Consider the following 20,821-nt stretch of genomic DNA (forward strand, 5'->3'; position numbering starts at 1 on the left):
CTGAATGTGGTAAAGCCAATTTATCACTTCCTACATCAGCCTCATTCAGAATTTAAAGGAGGAAGCTCAAACAGCATTCTTGAAACACTCTAACTTTTGAAATTTGAAGTTCTGGGCAGCAGCTTTGGCTAAAATACATAAGAAACAGCAAATGCTAGTCTACCCCCAAGTAACTAAAAGGAGCAACACCTTCCTCCCAGTCCCCAAAGGTCAAAGTAATAGATGTTCCTCTTCCCACGGAGAAATCCAATGAGCTAAAAGACACAGAGATCAGATGAAAACATGAACTTTTAGAGATGCCAGCTCTCCTCTTGGTCCCCTCAACTACCCTCATCCCCCAATTTTACAAAAAAAAAATCTTTTTTAATCCGTACACTGTAGGCCTCCCCTTGAAGGCAGACCTGCTCTGCTTAGCCCACCTGATGAATGAGAATACACCAGACAACCACCCTCTCTGCAAGCAAGTAGGTCTCAAAGAAAACACCCAGAAGCTGAGTCACATGTGCAGGTATTACTCTAATGCTTCAACAGAAGCTCTCCCATAGGGAAACTTGAAGTATGATGAGAGTTTATACTCCAAAAGGTACCCTTCTTATAAGGCCAGTTCATTACATCCTCAGTACATAATCAGAGCTTTGGATACAGAAGTTCAACAGCTCTGACTAGATCAGAAAACAAACTCACTTTCTGAATGAACAAAGTGCAGTTTTGAACTGCAGAAGTTAATGGAACACAAAATAGCCTACACATCTGGGAAATGCAAACCAAAATGGCTGGTGTTCTCAAGTGTGAGGAAATGTATTGGGCATAATCTAATCTTTTAAGAATGCTCATCTTCGTCATTAAGTCCTACTTCATTTAGGTGAAGACAATTCTCCACCCAGCCTCCTGGCTGGTTCAGGTAATGTTGTTATAGGTCTTAGGTGAAGAGTGTTGGCCAAGAGGAAAACCTACTTGATGCTGAACTATGCATGCTACAAAATATTTGTCCACTTCTCTTCAGACTTGTCCTCGTTAACTGTGAAAGATTAAGAAAAAAATAAGCAAAATCTAAATTACAAGACTTAGATTTTTAAAAGGTCCTTGGAAAACACTTCAATATTACCTAAAATTCTTCTATGTCGATTGCTAATAAGTTATTCTACACTTACTGCCAATAATTTATCATTTATACATTCCTAAAGATTTATTGAGTATTATGTGCTGGGCATCGTGCTCATTCCCAGGAATTCAGCAGTGAATAAATCTAAGTGGGTCCTGCCATCATAAGGCTTAGGTCTAGCGGGAACATCAAGTCATGAAACAAATATTTCTAAGGGTAAGTTTAATAAATGGAGATATTGTGAGGTGGCTACCTGCATCCCATCTTACAGATTTAGTGAGGTTAATTTGCTCAAAGCCATCCAGCAAATGAGTAAAGAATCCAACCTAAAGGATACCAAAGTCCTTGTTTTTAACCAAGACTTCAGAAATCTGTGCTTAGGTCAACGAGAAAGACTTTTCTGCAAACCATCTGGCAGCATATTAACAAGAGCTGCAAAAATGCTTAGAACCTTTGACACAGATTCACTTTAGAAAATAAGGCTGAAAGCAATAATCCAAAATTGGGAAATGAATCTGCACAAAGACAATTATGATTGTGCTACCTATAAAAGGTAAGAACTGGAGCACCTGGGTGACTCAGTCAGTTAGGCATCTGACTCTTGGTTTTGGGTCAAGCCATGATCTCACAGTTCCTGGGTTCGAGCCCTGCATCAGACTCTGTGCTGACAGTGTGGAGCCCGTTTGGGATTCTCCCTCTGCCCCTGCCCTACTCTCCAAATAAACTTTAGAAAATTTAAAAAAATAAAAATAAAAGATAAGAACTGGAAGTAATCCAAGTGACTAACTACATACACAGAGTATATCAAATGCACTATTATTTTCACAACTGCACACTATTTCATTATCACCTCCTATGTGATCCTGAGAAAATTACTGATTCTAAAATTCTTCAGCTATCTTTAGTGGATCTCTTAGTGGATCGCTCAACTATCTAGGGAAAAGACATTAACACTACCTATAATTGTATGTAGTGGAAGGACAGTCACTGCCACTTTCTGATTAAGAGTTTACAATGTGCAAAGCTGAGAGGCAGGAAATTGAAGATTAGGTTGTCGTGAGGATTAGAAGAGATAGAGTATAGACGGTGTTATTTTCCCGAAGTCACTAAGGGAATAGAAATAAAAGAGCCTACTCTAAATCATACAGTTTATTAGTAGCACACACAAAAATTTACCTGTAAAGCTGTTGACTTTAACCGTGAAGTTCTTTTCAGTACATAATGCCAACCCCTGGTTATCAGAGAAAATGAAGGTTCAGAGAAACTGAGCCAAAAGAGACTCAGATCACAAAGCTAATTAGTGACAGAGCCAGAATTTGGGGGGTTTTTTGGGTTTTTTTTTATGTTTTTTCTTATGTTTCTAATGTTTTATTTCAGAGAGAGAGACAGAGAGAGAGAGAGAGGCAGGCAGCGTGAGCAGGGGAGGGTCAGAGGGAGAGGGAAACACAGAATAGAAGCAGGCTTCAGGCTCTGAGCTAGCTGTCAGCACAGAGCCCAACATGGGGCTCGAACCCACAAACCAGGAGATCAAGACCTGAGCTGAAGTCGGACACTTAGCCGACTGAGCCACCCAGGTGCCCTGAGAGCCAGAATTTGAATGCAAGTCTCCCAATTCCCAGTAGAGGGTTTTCTTTTGTTACAGCACAGTTCTTAAATATGCAATCACCAACAGGTAGATGAAACTGTAAGTTAAAATTATTGTTAAAGTCATAATATTCTAAGGCCTTTAGATTCTATTAGCCTAAATAAAATATCTGAAGATAGAATACAACAGAAGAGAAAAATTTGCCAAAAACCAACAAGAGGTTATCATTTCAAAAGGACTGTGGGAAAAGCCCTCTAACATGCAAAGATTTGATGCGGTGGAAGAAGGAAAGAATCCCACATCATCAGTAAGTGCCTGTCATGCCCCAGCACGATACCAGACATTTTGCCTCAGTTCACTTGCTCTCTACAACACGATGCACAAAGAATCATCCCTACTTCATAGGAAAAAAGATGCTGGGAGAGTAAGGGATTTGCCCACAGTTGCTCAACTAGTGGAGTATGATTTGAATTCAGGCCGGTCTGATGCTAAAGTCTATGTTCTTTCAATATACCACACTGCCTGCTGTTGCAAGACAATTGGAATGTGAATTATATATATACACTTTTTGCATCCTGTGATTAAGATGAGGTAAATAAAATCTGGCATTCTTGTTCAACCGATATTAAAGTTGGTGGCAGAGATTCGTTAAATATTTATTCAATAGTCATTCATAGGAGCTCTCATTCTGTGCCAGGTACTAAGCTAAGAACAAAGACGAACAAATGGCCCGCAATTTCATGGAACTCATGATTTAGGAGAAATAAGGTGTTCTGGGGTTATCATAAATATTTGTATTCTTGGAAAGCTGAAACACTATCTGGCCTAAGAGAGCAAAACCTCAGTTCTCTTAGGAACTGAGTAACTGTGGGCAGTTCAGTTTCTGGATGGTGGACGTTTACTCTAAGCAACAGATCTCATTTCAGTTTTTATTATTTATAATTGAACCTTGAATAACATGAGTTTGAACTACATGGGTCCACTTACATGCAAATTTTGTGAATGCGTGGATGTATATGGTACTGTATTTTCCATATGATTTTTCTTAACATTTTTTTTCTCTAGCCTACTTTATTGTAAGAATCAGCAATGATACATATGTGTCAATCAACTCTAGGGCTTATCAACAGTCTATTAGCAGTTAAGTTTTTGGGAAGTCAAAGTTATACACAGATTTTCAACTGCACAGGAGGTTGATACTCCTAACTCCCCATGTTGTTCAAGAGTCAACTGTAATCATTTTCCAATGCTTTGTCAATTCTCCTAGGATATTCTGAGCTCCAAGATCTGAGACCCTATATCCCCATCCCCATGGATTCCCTTATACTGTTGTATCCAAGACATGGATGGATAGAGGAAGGTAGAACGTAAAGACCACAGAATGCAAGAGAGTGAGATTTTATAATAAGAACTTCACATAAATTCTAAACTCAAGCACTTTCCAATCTTTCCCCAATTGTTTTTAAGGATTAACATGATTTAAACTTCTCTCAGGGGATGCCTGGGTGGCTCAGTCAATTAAGCATCTGACTCTTGACTTCTGCTCAGGTCATGATCTCATGGTTTGGGAGTTCAAGCCCCATGTCAGGCTCTGTGCTGACAGTGCAGAGCCTGCTTGGGATTCTCTCTCTTCTTCTCTCTCTCTGCCCCTCCCCTGCTCGTGCTAGCTCCCTGTCAAAATAAATACTTTAAAAAAATAAATATACAAACGAACTTCCCTTGAGGACCTGAGTCTTAAGTATTCTAAGAAAAGTAATGCTCAGGGGCTCCTGGGTGGCTTAGTCGGTTAAGCGTCCGACTTTCCCTTAGGTCATGATCTCGCGGTTCGTGGGTTCGGGCCCCGCGTCGGGCTCTGTGCTGACTGCCAGCTCAGAGCCTGGAGCCTGTTTCAGTCTGTGACTCCCTCTCTCTCTGACCCTCCCCTGCTCACGCTGTCTCTCTCTCTCCTAGAAATAAATAAAAAAAAAAAAAAAACGAAAAGTAATGCTCAGTTATTCAGGAAACCAAGTAACCTCGGGCAAATCATTGCACAAATCAGAGGCCTTAGCCCATTTTTAAAACTAGACATGGAGCTAAAATTAACTCTAAGGACTTTTCCAGCTCCATAATTGTAGAACTCCTTGAACAATACGATCAGTTGCTATAATGGTCCATTCAAACAGGACCATCCTTCCCCAGAGCCTAGTGCAGTATGTGGGATTAGTTTGGCAGCATTTTCCATAGTCCAAGATTAATATGGTTTTTGAGTTCTTGAGTCCATGGTTTATGGTTTTTTTACTACTGTCCATTTAACTTTCAACTGTTCCTCTTATTTTAACTTGCAACCTGTAATCTTCCTGTATTTATACAATAAAATAAAAACACAGGCCTAAAAAAATAAAGAACAAGCTTAATGAAAAGGAATGGTGTATTTATGGAGTACCTACTAAGTGCCAAACACCAAACGTGCATTACTACAATTAATTTCATCTCTATTAATACTGCAAATAGGAAAAACTGGACACAAAATCAGAGTGGTTAAGTTGCCCAAGATCGTATGTGGCACAGCTAGGATCCAAAACCAGGCTGATGTCTTCAAGGTCCAGGTGTTTTCCACTACACAACGCTGCCTCACAAGTTTATGAGAATAGTGTGTAAATGAAAAGTTCTTAGGCTTCAAATCAGAATCTAGAACCTTCTAATCGTTAGCATAAAGTTTAACCTCTTGCATTTACATGGAATATAAAATCTATTTTATCTCTTCTCTAGAGAAGTGAGAACATTATTAAACACACTTCATTTAGCTTATTTTATATAAAACTAAGTCTTTAGGTAATTGCCAAATGGGCAAGCTTGTCAAATAGCTTAGGGCTAGATAGGTGAGAAATTTATATGCATCATTGAAACTGCTGAACCATTTTTTAAACATGGAAGGGAAAAAATTGATCCTTTACCAAGTTTCTCGTTACCCTTCATTATGGTCATTAGATGGAACTATATATTCAGAAAGATGGAGGATTCATTAAGGATTTAACTCCCTCAAATAGTTAAATAGAGCTACCACATAAATACTCTTAAAGAGTCCAACTTCACATTTTAGAGTTTATAGGTGTGAAATGGATGTTAACCACAATTATGACACATTCTCCCCTTAGTGTCTCTGAGAGCACCCAAATTTTTCATGTTAGTGCTCATTCTGACCTCCAGAGATTTCAACCCCTGCTTCCTCCGTACTGAGGATGACCTGCTATATTCTACTGAATCCTCAAGTCAGTTTACAGGAAAACACAAGTTTCTGTTTTCAAGTACTCTCATCATAAATAATCTGAACTCAAGCATTTCTGGTGTTGCTGACCATGGCCTAAGCTTACTAACTTCCTTTAAGCCAACAAATGCCTTTTCACATTTGAGGGTCAAATGCCAGAGAATTTAATAATTTTCTGACAAATCTACAAATTGTGGTATCATTAAGTAACAATTATCCTTTCTCTGTCAGGCACCATATACATGATGAAGTGACATTAACTGAATGATAACATTACTCCACCACAAAAAAAAAAAAAAGGGGGGGGGTGCTTGCAATAGCAGGTGCTCTGACTGTAAAAGGGGACAGTCGGCCTTGTTGCCACTGGGAAGTTGAAAAGGTGACAAGTTTTGGTTCATTGGTGGATGTTCACTCAAGCACACCGCTGGGGTCTGGAGACCACAAACCAAAACGAACAGGTCTAGCATACAGTGTCCAATTTCTCAGAATCAAGGTTTTTGTAACACCAGGTCCTCTCTGAGCTTCTGACTTATTAAACACACCCTTCCAGACCCAAAACTCTCTCAGAAGAAAGCAGTAATAACTTGTAAAGTTCGGGACAGTTGCTACTTCTACGAACAGTGGCCACCATCGTGGGAAGTAAAATGGGAAAGACTGAGAACAAGACTCAGGAAGACTGGTTGGGAAGAATAAAAACCAAGTGAACTTGCAGGGACTAAAGAAGAGTTGGGGACTCTGTCTGGGATTTAGAAAGCTGGACTGTGACTGGGGGTGGGGGTAAATAAAAAGCCTAGAGGATCACAGGAGGCACTGCAAAGAAGCAACAAACACAGCAGCCGCTGCAGTGAGGTTGGGCAGTTAAAACCCACCAGTGAGCAAGCTTCTCCACCAGCTCTCTTCAGCTCAGAAGCAAGAGCAGGAAAGCGAGTGGAAGAGGGCACTGTGGGGTGGGGGTGACCGGCCCATCTGACATCACAGAAGGTGAAGGGAACTGGGGATAAAAGTGGATTGTATTGGAGGACTCAGAACACGAAGAACAAATGGACCAAGGAAGGAAGAGGTATCAGTCAACTAAGGAGCATTGGGAGGCTGCTGAACGGTCCACTAGCTACGAGAGAGTGAGAGGTACCAAGTCAGGAGGTTCCAGATAGAGCGAAAACAGGCTTGGGACATGACTTTCAATGCCCATTATGCAGTCTGACTCTATAGTCTCCGCTCCCTCAGTGTTTAAGATCAAGAGAATAGGCCATCATCTGATAGTCCAGGCCACATACCAAAGTCATAACTTAACATCTTCATGCCAAATGCAAATGGTGCAGCCATATTCCCGTATGAATGCTATGGAGGATTATTTCATCACTGCCCGGAGCAACTGTCCTCTTGGGGCCATCACCGAGGTCTGAAGGTCTTTGCACATTCTTCTCATACACTCTCTCCACCCAATTTCTTAAGCCTCTTCCTCTCCTGTAACCGCTCAGGTCTCAGTCTTCTTCCTGGTCTCATCTCACTCACCCAGCTGCATGCACTTCTGCACCTGCCTTGTAGCACCCGATGACTGACTATCCTTTCTGCATTCTTGCAAGACCGGACTTCGAGGTCAAATCTGCTTTCTTACAGCCCCACAAAGTTCCTAGGGTTTATCTTTAGGACTCTAGTGTCCTGCACATAGGCATTGGACAAAGGTCTATGGAAAGGACAGAAATATCTTGAGCCATGCAGACACGTGAACAGGTCATTCCCTGCACATCAGCAAAATTAACAGTGCATCCAAAAAAACATGACCCCCTATCAAGCCCGGGCTGTGCTCATTCACTGTTAACTCTGGTCTCCCATCCCACCCCGTTTTATAAGGGCATGTCTGAAGTAAAATCCATCATGTACAGACTAAAAGCCACACAGGATCAGGGACTGAGTTTTATTTACCTTTGAATTCTCGGTATCTGCTACAAAATCTAATATTTTGTAGACAAATTGATGACTTAATGAACTCATGCACAAATTCCCATAAAAACAGAACCAAACAGAAGAGCTATGAAATTACCAAAAAGCAAAGTAATCATGAACTACTCAGACTCTAATGTACATGAAAACTGCTTTTGTTATTTTAGATGCTTCTATTTTAAATACAGTAAACTTCAGCACAAAATAATACAGTGTAATTTTGCACTTGCAGGGGAGACCTTGCTTTTCCTAAGCATTTTCCTAGTCATTTCCTCACGCAATTCACCGTCTAACCACCCAGCTTGGGAGCAGAAATGGGAAACTTCACTGCATTTGGAATTAGGACAATTGGACTCAAGTCCTGTCTTCACCACTTCCTGTCTGTGTGACCTTGAGAACAGTCCTTTATCCAGTAACACATTTCAATTTCCTTCTCTGTAGACCAGTGATAAGATCTTGTTCTTCCTGGCTCTTAGACTTACTGCGATCAAGGATGTGGGAGAGGAGGAAGGAAATAAAATCTTGCTGAATACCTACTATGCCCCAAGTATTTTACAATTATTTCTCACCACAATCCTGCAAAGTAGGTTTTACTATTTCTTGCCTTTAATACAACATGGAGACTCAACAAGTAAAATATTTTTCCTAAAGGCATCAAGTGCCAGAGCTGGGATTCAAACCTATCTGTCTTGTCCCAAAGCGCTCTTGATGAAATTATAATGCCTCCTTAATGACCTCTAAACATGTATTAAAAAAAACTTTTAGCTGCTATTCAGCATGATTGATCTGTCAGTATTTACAGCTATTGCTTTAAGTATGGAAGGCAGAGAAGAAGGAAGCAGGTATTCAGTAAGGTCACATGTTAGAAGCAGAGCCAGGCCTCTCACTCAGGTCTCCTGACTCCTAGCCTAAAGCCTTTGGTCATTAAACCCTATTGCCTCCATGCTCCCAGGAAAAGTCTGCTGACATTAGTGGGCACAGAGGCATGATGCTGGTTTATTCAAGCCAGCTGTTACGGATCTATTTTGAGACAAGTACTTTGAAAATCATGGAAGGTGAGTATCAAGTGTTTCATTGACTATTCCATACTAATTGACCCTAAAGAGAACTCCCATGTGAGTAGCATATGCGGCTGGCTTCCTGTTAAGCAAGCAACTCAAAGGCTAACTACAATCCTTGCAACACATATTTTGAAAGCACATTCAGACATCAGCACAAGATACAATTCTAAGTTTTCTATGAAAAAAGTATCTACTTTGCTGTTCATGGTTCTGTCCACTAAGTGCTCAGGATTCGGGGAAGAATGCAAACTTGTAACTCTCCTTTAATACAACACAGGATCTGTGTTAAGGGGGGGGGGGTGGTAAGTTGATAGAATATTCTAAATAAAAGCTAATAGGTGTCCATGAATTTACAAGAAGAATGGTTATTATAAGGCAAGGGAGAAAAGACAGTCATTTGAAAGTCTGCCATTTATAACAAGTGTGTTCCTGCTGCCCAGGGAAATTGAAATGTAGGCACTCCTGACCCCACTCAAGAGTAGATCAAATAACCACGTGCTCAGGACCCGGTGTCACCAGACACATTAAAAGGCCAAAAAGGTTACACTCATTCTCCTCTCTCATGAACTTCCCTGTTTTTAATACCTGATTTTCCTTTCACCATCATATACCGGTCAGAGGTCGCTCTCATTTTACACTGCATAGGATAAATATGTATCAAGTCATCCAGTTGATAGATTCAATACTCTGAAACTAAAATTACTACTCAGTAACTAGTATGGAGATATTATTGATAACCACAAAACAATTTGAAAACATTCCTCTAAGCAAAGGCTACAGGTGAATAGACTCGGGGAGGTGGATTCACACCAATTCACGTTCAGATCTGCCAATAGCTTTGCTAAAGGAACTTAAGTTGGCTTTAAGCATTCTAATTGTAATCTTGTCTTCACCACAAGATTGTTCAACAACTACCTGTTAGTACAAGTTACTAAACTCTTAGCCTTGGAGAGTAGCTATCTCATGGAGAGACTAACAGTGACGGTCTCACGGTGGTGTGACAAGGAGGTACCTCATGGAAGGGGTTAACACTCCACCTTCTAGGTTTCTGCAGAAGTACTGATAATCATAGTAAAAATCATTAACACTGGAGTATTTGTTATGTGCCACTCAGACCTATTTCAGTCAGTCAGTCCTCACAGCCATGGTAGGGGACAGGTTCCTTTATTACGCCTCTTTTAGATAGGAGGAAGCAGAAGGACAGACAGGTCTAGACACTTTCTGAAAGTCACTCGGGTGATAACTGGTGAAGCAATGTTGTTGTCTATTAGTTATGCCCTTCAATAAACACGCGTTTTTGATTTTTAATGACACAGTATCAAGTACATCTTATTAAAAATGTTTAGATATATTTGAAAAGGTAATGAAAAAGTCATCATTTCCCATCCATCAATTTACTTTATGCCTATTTGTATTACGTAGGAGTCTTGGTGTTCATTTCTAGAGATGAACATAAATGAAGAGGCCTACCGCAGCCTCAAGCAGGTCACAGCCTGGAAGGGACACAAAGTATTGTAGAACGGTGCAAGGAGTGCTGGGCTCCACCTGTATACATTATACAGTGCACAAAGCAGTGTGCTATCAGCCAGGGGGACTCTCGAACAGAATCTTCAATCACACAAATAAGGGCATGTCAAGCAGAGAAATGGGCACATGCAGGAACACAGGACATTTAACAGCACAGTTCATTTGAGAAGCCACAAGAAGTTTAGGAGTACAGAGTGGAAGAAAACTTTGAGAGATGGAGCAAAAGTAGACGACAGGTCCTTGCATGCTTACTAGGGAGGCCGGGTTTTTATCCCACGGTCCATAAGGCATCATTAAACAGTCATAAGGAGGTTGACTGACCACTTGTCCCAGTAGTTCAGGTAAACCCAAGGAAACCTCACTCTCCAGCACACCCAATATCCAATCAAGCTTTTGTGGCTCTATCTTGAGAATATATCCTGAATCAAATGAGGCAACTAACAGCATATGTGCATTCAAATGGAAAGGTTCAGGAGCGAACTGATGATGCAGGAAAGCATGGGGACGGAGTGACTGACCAAGGGACTGACCATGGCTGGGAGCGCTGATCAATCTGCCCACAGAAGAGGGGAGAAAGCACCAGCTATGGGCACAGATGCAAGAAGGTGAAAGCCTGAAGAAGCGGTCCTGTTTTCTCAGTGGAACTGGAAGCAAAGCCACCAGAGGAGAAGAAGAATGGAGACAAAGGTGAAGGAGTTCCAACAAGAAAAGGTAACCAGGGAGGTGGGAGGATGGGCAAAACGGGTCAAGGGGAGTGGGAGACACAGGCTTCCACTAAGGAAACGAAGAAGTCACAGGGAGGGAGGAGATGAAAGGAACAGTACAGGGTATATAGTCAATGGCATTGTAATAATGTATGGTGACAGATGATGGCTACACTTGTGAGCACAGAATACACAGACCTGTCACATTACTATGTTATAAACCTGAAATTAATATAACACTGTGTCAACTACAATTAAAAAGAAAAAAGCAAAGGTACAAGTAGTCATCCGGGTGAGTCAGATAGTGAATGGTCTAGGCAGTTCTCAAGCTTCTTGGTCTCAGGGTTTTATTACACTTGTAATTATAGATAAGCCTCAACAGCTTCATGGGGGTTCTATCTATCAACACTTAACATATTAGAATCCTCAACGGGGAAATCTTTGAAATACCTACAATCCATGGTCCATCTCAGCAATGACACCAGTGGCATCATGCAGCCTTTGAAAAACTCCACTATACACTTGTGAGAATTAAAGAAAAGGAAAATCATGTCTTAATCATAAGAAAAAGAAGATGTTTGACCTCATGGAACTCCTCAAGGTTATCTATGGCCCTGCCAGGAGTCCCCAGACTGTACTTTGAGAACATCTGGTCTAGAGCTTTGGGTAAAGCTGGGTAGCCTAAGTGCCTGCTACAGTCGGGGATGATGAATTTACAGTAAGCATAGTCTGAGTGCCACAGATTTTTCCTCCATCAGATCCAGCAGTCAAGCTGCAGGCAGGAGTAAGTGGAGGGTTGCACTTTCCTCAAATGAGTATTGCAAATCGAGAGAAGCTTAAATTATGCTGGCTGCAGTATTTAAACTGAGGAGGACAGGAATGAAGACAGGAAGGCAGTGAAGAAAGAGGTGGCAGGAGCTCTTAAAGACTGTTGGACTTTAGGTGTTAGGATAATCCAGAAAGGAGTAGTAAGGGAATGGGACACTTGACACTAAGAATGCAGAAGGTAACTGTTAACAGTTTCAAACTCCATATTTAAAACTGAATGCACTCCCTTTCCCTCAGAAATCTGCACCTCCTCTCTATAACCCTTCCCCCAAACCCTCCCTGTACCCAAGCCAGAAATAGAGACGCATCTCTCCTCTCACTGCATCAAAATGGCTCCAAAGCCTTGTCCACTCCAACTCTCAATCATGTCCATCTTTTCGTCCTTCTCCAGGCTTCCTTCCTGCCCTTTCTCAGGCATGGCACCCACCGGCCCCGCCTCCCCTGACCAAACTTCAGCAGCAGCCTTGTTCTCACCCAGTTCCATCCTATCAAGCTCATCCTTCGCTCTGCTGGGGATGAACTGCGGTGCACAGTGAAGTCAATAATGTGACCGTCATCACTCTATCCATGAAGCAATTATACCAATAGAGGTGAAGGTGGCAACCAGGCAGGTACAGGCTATCCATGTGTATCTGAGGTCCTTGAAGGTATGAAAGGTAGGTCACACTACAGTGACAGGACAGGATACAAGAAAGAATATGAACAAAGACAATGAAGGAGGCAACTCAAATTTCCTTAGAATGTTTAAAGAGAAACCAGCAAAGGAAACAGGACACAGGAAGACAGGAGAGAATGAGGCAATGTATAGTGTGGTGATAATCAAAGGAGGGTTTCAGGAGGAACAGAAAAGGCCATGTCAAATGCCATAGAGAGTTTCAGGAAATTTTGAAAGGGGCTGTATTAGGAAATTGGTATCCACACAGCCAAAACTGTTTGCATTACAAACATGGTAGGATTTTCCCCATTAAAATACACACACACACACACACACACACACACACTTTCCCATTTTCCTCACCCTGGCAGGCATGGGATTTTACCTCACCAGCAATAAGGCCTCAGCATTTTATCCTTTATGCCAGTCTCTGGCTCCTAGAGAACCCAGGTTAAGCCATCAAGTATCCTACAGAACCAGTGCTTAAGATGCCTTAATATGCCAAAACATTGGTATCAAGTTTAACATTCTGCTGACAGATTAAACAAGGGAATAATCTATCAAATGGCAAAGAGGTTACACATTTCTGTGGGGCAAGACCAAATCATAACATTATTTTGAATGGACTAAAATCATAATGGGGCACACCATTCTTTTTGGACAATGACCACCTTTTTTGCCTCCCTTCAGTATAATCCAATCATCTTCACACAGCATCACCTCGTTGCGGGGACAGGCAGGGAATGAAGACCTGTATTTGGAATGCACATCTTAATGCTAAAACTAACTTAACCATAGCTTTCAAACGATGTACAGTTATGTACAGCAAAAATAGAGTTCTGTTTGCCTTTTTTGAAAAGGTAGGAACAGCATCAAAACCCAACAGTATGTTAGTAGCCTGGACAAACTCTTGGGGAGAATACTGGTTATTCTTTCAGAAATGCTGCATCACCAACACTTGATGCTCAGTTTAAAAAAAAAAAAAAAAAAACCTGACAACCAATGACTGAGAGGAAATGGGGAATTGCTTTTCAGAGGAGCAATCTAAGTGAAAATTTTTGAGAACACATTAAATTTTATATTTTCTTATACTTTTTTTCTACACATACAAGACTTCCATAGGATAAAACTTATCTAAATCTAGAAGAGCTCTTTTGGTAGGTACAAAATTAAAGTTCTATTGGATAAGAAAATAACCTCCGAGACCTCTTTTCCCAAAGAGCCACCGCTGTGGCAACAATACTCCCAGAGAGGGGAATAGCCCTCTGTATTGAGGCTCTCCACCTACCTGCTCTTCTCCAATGGGATGTTTGCCCATCACACACCAAATCTGTTTCTGTCCAATCACCAGAATATTTCATTTTTGGACAGTCGGTCTTCCATCCTTGTTTTACTTTGTCTAGCAACAGCTCACGATCTTCCAGAAAAACGTTATTCACTCGGTTTCCTGAAACCACACTCCGCTCATTTCCCTCCTCCCTTATGGCCATTCCCTCTCAGCTCCATTATAGGTTCTCTTTCTACTCTTGACACATGGGCAGGCCCAATGGCTCACTTTAACCTTTACTTTCTAAACACTACTTTTTAGGTGATTTCATCCAATCTCCTGATTTTAAGTACCACCTATATACCCGGACTCCAAAATTCCCATCTACATCCCCAACTTCTTCACTGCCTGCTCAGTATCTCCACCTAGATATCTCCAGGGTGTTTCAAACATAACTCACTCCAGGTCTGCCCCCTCCTCAGACATCCACACAGAGCGATCCTCGCTCCAGTTTTCTCCGTCTCAATAATGGCAACTCCATCTTTCTTATTTCTTAGGACAAAATTCTGGAGTCCTTCTTGGCTCCTTCTCATACATAATTTGGCTCCGTCAATAAACTCCTGGGGAACCTGGGTGGCTCCTGCAGTTAAGCGTTTGACTTTTGATTTCAGCTCAGGTCATGTTCTTGTGATCACAAGACTGAACCCTAGACCAGGCTCTCCACGAAGCATGGAGCCTGCTTAAGATTCTTTCTCTTCCTCTGCCCCTCTCTACCACTCCGGCTCTAAGATAAATAAACATTAAAAAATAAAAATAAGCTACTGACTCTCCCTTCAAAATATATCCCAACTTAAGTATTTCTCACCATCTGCCCTGCTATCGCTCTGGTCAGAGCTGCCATCACCTCTTGCTGAAGTGACTATATTAGCCTGACTGCTTCCACTCTTGCTGTTCCACAGTACAGCAGCCAGAGTGACCCTGTTGAAAGGTAAGTCAGGTCAGGGAACTTCCCGTTTCACCCAAAGTCAAAGTCCTTACAATGACACGTTAGTCTTAAAAAGCTGGCTCCTCTGTTTCAGTCTGTGACTCCCTCTCTCTCTGACCTTCCCCTGCCCATGCTCTCGCTCTCTCTCTCTCAGAAATAAGTAAAAAAATATTTAAAAAAGAAAAAAAAAAAGCTGGCTCCTGCTTTCTCTGACTTCATTGTGACCACTCTTTCCCACACTCACTCACCTCCAGTCACAATGGTTTTGTTTTTCCTCCAGTAGATCCATCATTTGATTGACCTCCAGACCTTTGCACTGGATATTCCCTTGCCAGGTATATTCTTTCAAACATCCATATTCCTGCATTCCCTCTCTCTCTTCAGGTCCCTGCTCACTTGTTACCCTCTAAGAGAAGCCTTTATTAACTCCCCTCTAGAAAAATCAAATGATACTTTGCTCTAGCCACTTACTAGGTTGAAAGCTCTTCATAGGACATTACATAGTCATTTTCTTAATTGTCCATCTCCCCCACTAAAATATAAATCCTTTTAGGGCAGGTATTTTGTTGTATTTGTTTATTGCTCCAAGCCAGTATCTACAATAGTGCCTAGCACACAGAGCCAGGTATTTGTTTAAAGAACCCCGAAAGCCTGATTAATTCATTTTAAGACAATTCAAGGTTTACCTATACCATACACAAATGGTCAGTAAATTCAAATATACTATTCTCATCCTAAGACTTGGAAAAAAGGAAAGTTTTAAATCACGAAATCATAGGATTAAGATCATCTCACTGATAGATCTCAGGGCACCTGGAGGGCTCAGTCGATTAAGCACCCAACTCTTGGTTTCAGCTCGGGTCATGATCTCATGAGTTCAAGCCCCAAGTCAGGTGCAGAGCCTGCTTGGGATTCTCTCTCTCCCTCTGCTCCCTCCCCCATGTTCTCTCTGTAAGACAAGTAAAAATGAAGAAATACATGTATGTATTTTTGAGCTGAAGAAGATCCTCCTTCTACCAATATATCAAGACTAAAAAGATGGGTAGCCATGGCCAGGAAGAATAGGAGACTGGGATCCTATTTATAATTCTATTTTGAAGACTATTAACTTAAGACCTCAAGATTCAAACATAATTAAGCAATTATTTGCAGGGTTTTTTTTTTTTAACGCAAACAAGGCAGAAGGCTAACAGAATGGAAGAAATCACACTCATTGAAGATAAACACTCTTATCAAAAGGGGCTACTCGTTGTATAGCCTCTTACAGGATAGTTAAGAGCAGCCAATAAGCAAAACCAACAAATTAAAATTCCCTTTGTCAACACCTGTTCATCAGTCTCAAATGCCAAGAAACTCTGAAGACCTAGTTATTTCCTAGCTTAAAAGATCATGTGCTATAAAGAAATTCAAATTAATATCTTCAACAGAACCTAAATCTGGTGGACAGAAGGACTGGTAGACACTAGAAATAGCAAAAGCCATAATAAGTACTACTTATGACATCTCTAAATTCAGAAGTATAAAGTCTGCTAGGATGCAGATCAGGATTTCACTGGGTTACCAGGTTATTAAACATACAATATGAATATTACTGATGGAATAGGAGCTTTATAACCAGAAGCAGCTAGAAAGATAGAAGCTAGATCCAGAAACAGACAGGTCAGCCCAAAAGACCTTACAATGGTTTTAAAATGTTCATTGTAACCTTTTCTTTATATGACAATAGCTAAAAACAAAACAAAAGTTTTGATTTTACTACTAGTGAACACCTATTAAGTGCTGAGCACTGTAGGCATGTTAAATAGATCAGCTTGCTCAATGAAATCATTAATAAGTGTTACTTAAGGACTTAATGACAATTTGTGTAATACAGACTCATCTGTCCAGTGCTCAGCTGTTCAGCCACCTTCTCGCTCTGCAATGTGGTCAAGAACCAAGAAGGAAGCCAAAACAGACATCACCATACGCAGGCCTTCAGGGTTCACTTTTGAGAGAAGCCCTCACTCACAGAACATTACAGAGAAAACTGCATTGAATTTAGAGACAGAAAACTCAGGGCTGGACAGACCTAAGAATCCAAAAGCAAAATAGCCTAAGGAAAGTCATTTAGCTGTTTACCTCACTATAACCTGGCAGCTTATCTGATAGCCCAGTGCAATAATTCCTTTAAAGGGCAAGAATCCTGAGGTGTTCAGGGACGCCTGGGTGGCTCAGTCGGTTGGGCGTCCAACTTCAGCTCAGGTCATGATCTCACGGTTCGTGGGTTCAAGCCCCGCACTGGGCTCTGTGCTGACAGCTAGCTCAGAGCCTGGAGCCTGCTTCGGATTCTGTGTCTCCCTCTCTCTCTCTGACCCTCCCCTGTTCATGCTGCCTGTCTCTCAGAAATAAATAAAACATTAGGATTTAAAAAAAAAAAAAAAAAGAATCCTGATGTGTTCACTGTGGTACCACCAGTAGGGAATTCCGTTCTTAGAGCATCATCTGTGCTCGATTTTCATTAGTGTTATTTATAATGATGATCCTCAGGCACCAAAAATTTAAGTAATATGTTCTACAAAGACCAAAAACACATTTGAGAATATGTTCATCCATTGTTAACATCCAAACAAAGGTCAGAAGATTAAAAGAGGAAGGTTCTCAGCTGTCCGGAGAAATTGATTATTGAGAACTTATTGAACAACCCCTGAGGGTTCCAGGAAACTGAAGTTTCAGGAAGTGCACACAATACTGTATTCCCTGCTGGTGGGCCAAGGCATCCTGACCCATACTGCCTCCTGAGGCTACAGGCCAGGTAGAAAATAGTGATCTGTAAACTCAATAGCCAAATGCAGCTCCAGGAGAACTTTGCTCACAACGGCAGCTTCCAGCTTAATGAAAATGTCTGTTAACCCCTTAACAGCATATCCACAATGGAGACAACTTTGAAGGGCTCCACAGAGTTGGCAATCACCACCCAGGATTATGGGAAAGCACAAAATAATTCGTCTCACTTCTGAAATCGTATGGTGCTCACTACTCAAAAGCCTGTTGGGTCTTGGGGACTGCTAACCAGCTGATTGAAGGCGGATAGGATAGGGAAGGAATATAGAATCTGGGGTGCAGACGGCCCCTCTGCATGAAACCCTGACATCAAGAAGAGCTGAATGAGTGTGCTCTAACTTTAAATCCATGATTATTCAATTTTATGAGTCAATTCCATTGCAAAAGGCACTGCTCTAGTTACTAAGTAGTTGGGACTATCATTCAGGATTAGTAACACAATATTATGGAAGGGGACTCCTCCTCCCTGTTAAGTTGAACGTGGTTTTTTAAATATAATGCGAAAAAGTAAAGAGGTGCTGAACCGTGTTCAAGATCTGTCTGCATGGAAACTTTCTGATGGGACCAAAAACTACTATTCCTCTGACCCGTGGCTTTTGAGTTGACTCTAGGATGCACGCAGCCCTCCAGAGTTTTGTTTTTAACCCCTCCAAGCGGCACCTCCAGGCAAAGTTCCAGCCACAGGAGCCAGGCGTGCACCGACCCCACCACCTGAGCAAGCACCGAATGAAGAATGCAGAATCTTAGCGAAACTGGTTTCCTTGTCGCTGCGGAGAGGCTGGACTCGCTTCTTCTCACATGGCTTCGGAGAGGCTGTAAACACAACCTGGCTCGCCAGCTGGCCACAAGCTCAGGGGGGCTTTCGGGGGCAACCGCTGCACGGTGCTCCCTTTTCCTCCCTTTGACCAGTGTCATTCCCGTACAGATAACGGTACCGGAACGCCCTCCACTTCCTAGAGTCATCATTTATGTCATGGTTCCTCTTTCCAGAAAACATGGAGACGACACGCAAAGCAAAAGAACAGACTAAAAGCAAAAATTACCCCCATCATCTCCGTTTACCCCTCTCCATTGTTACTGTAAAAGAGCTGGAGCAAATTCCTTTTGTTGCCCTACACACGCACACACGCACAGAAGTAGGTGAAGGGCACCCAAAGACAGTTTATTTTTTCCCGCCTCACAGAAAGCCTTTACGAAATCCTCATCCCGTCCCCGGACGCAGGACTTGAGCATTCAGCTGAAGACCTACAGCCCCCAAACCACTCCAGGCCAACGTACAAAAAGCCGAAGCGGTTCCCAAAGCAGAAGGCGGGGAGGCAGGGCAGGCTGAGCGCACCTAGATGTTTGCATTTACACAAAGAAATTAGCCGGACGATTAATGGGAGATGCCGGGCGGAGGCGGAGGCGCCCGCGCCGGCTCCCTTACCTGGGACATCTGCGGCCTCAGGTTGATCTCCTTCAGGTTGATGGAGTGCGCCCGGAGATTGTTGAGCAGCTGGCACAGCAGGACTCCATCGCGGAGGGTCTGCGCCAGGTCGAACACCTGCGCCGAGTCCCAGGTCACCCGGTGGTTGGCCGGCAGCACCTTGCAGTGGATGAGCCACTGCGCGCACTGCTTCCAGGGCTCCATGCCCGACGGCTCCGGGACGGGACGCGGCCCGGCCGGGTCAGGCGGCGAGGATGCGGCCGCAGCCGCCGCGGATCCTCCGAGCCCCGCCGACGCCAGCCGCGGCCCGCCGCTGCCCTGCGGGGGGTGCGGGGAAGCAGGCGCCGCGGCGGACGGGTCGGGGGCGCCGCTCCGCTCCCGGCCCGGCTCCTCCGCCGCCCGGCCGCCGCTGCAGCGAGTCCCGCGCGCTCTCCGTGCGCCCCGGCCGGCTCGGCGGCGGCGGCGCACAGGCTTCCGACTCGCGAGCCCGGCGCCCGGCGACTGAGCATGCCCAGCGCGCCGGCCGCTCTCGCTGCCGTCTGCTAGTCCCAGGAGGCGCGCCGGGAGAGCGCCGCCGCGCCGGCCCGGGGTCTGCGCCCGGGGCGGGGAACCCAGCGCCCCCGCCCACTTCGAGCCCGCAGGTGCCCGGGGAGTGTTCGCCGGGGCCGGCTTCCCCGTTTGCGGAGAGTGGGGCTGAACACTGGAATACGGAGGGGCCGTCCGACTGGGACGCCCTCGATGGCGACTGCAGTTTTTAAAGGGTCCGAAGGAAGTGGGGGATTAACTGGGGTACCCAGAGACGTGGAAAAAAGGGCCCAGAGCATCATGAGAACACAGTTCTCGAGCTTTAAGTTTTGGAGATCGTCCCCCCTCACCGTTTTCTGCTCTAGCCCCTAAACTCTCTTCCTAGAGATAATTACGGTTTCTCCAAGTTAGTGGCTGGTAAGGAGGTTTTGGCACCTTAAACGTGTGTGGAAACGCCTGCGGGAACCAGTCCCTAACCCCCGAGTCAATTTCGACGCCAGGTGTTTTTCACTTAGAGACGGGAACTGCTCGGCTAAACCCAGACGCTGCTGTGACCGCACTGAAACCTAGTAGGGAGAAATAGGCCGGCGAGACGCCCTCGTAGCGCAGGCAGCCGCACTGCGCATGCGCCGGCGTCCCGGCCCAGGTGGTTGGGAGCATAATTAGCATCAGTCCTCAGCTGCCCGGGTCTGGCCAACCTCTGGGACCTTTAGCAAAGATGGAACGTGCCCGCCGAAACTCAGAGCTGACTGAAGCAGCGCATTCACATTTCTCAAAGCCTTTGAGGACTCCTAACTGGGCCCCGTTTACTCCTGCAACCCCTCAAAACCATAAACTATTTATGACAAGTTACTACCACGTTGAACTTTCTGTTCTATATAAAATTGGTAGTGGCTCACCCTTGTGAGATGTATCCTTTGAAATTTTGAAAATTAAAAAAAAAATGAAATCCAGGAGGTTGGATTTTAGATATTTTCTTCTGTATTACATTTATGTAGCTCAAATTTTCTATTATGAACCCTATTAGTTTTATAAGAAGGTCAAAGTGTTTTTTTAAAGCCTTTCTGATCTGTTAAGGATAGGGACTGTGTCTTTTTCCATTAGCCTGTGAGAATTGTAGCACACTGTGTACGCTGAGCATTGAACAATAA

At 43.3% G+C, this 20,821-nt stretch overlaps 1 protein-coding gene across 1 annotated transcript in view; it reads right to left on the reverse strand.

The window, feature by feature from the left end:
• Positions 1-19,444, reverse strand: part of VAV3 (vav guanine nucleotide exchange factor 3) — a 353,383-nt gene extending 333,939 nt beyond the window's left edge. Inside the window, exon 1 of the mRNA XM_039254969.1 lies at positions 19,146-19,444. Within this exon, the coding sequence (XP_039110900.1) occupies positions 19,146-19,349 (204 nt within the window). The 5' untranslated portion in view covers positions 19,350-19,444. The remainder of the gene's footprint in view (positions 1-19,145) is intronic.
• Positions 19,445-20,821: the final 1,377 nt, after the last annotated feature.

The sequence above is a fragment of the Hyaena hyaena genome, unplaced genomic scaffold (assembly GCF_003009895.1).
Source record: "Hyaena hyaena isolate Hyena2069 unplaced genomic scaffold, ASM300989v1 scaffold_504, whole genome shotgun sequence".
NCBI lineage: Eukaryota > Metazoa > Chordata > Mammalia > Carnivora > Hyaenidae > Hyaena > Hyaena hyaena.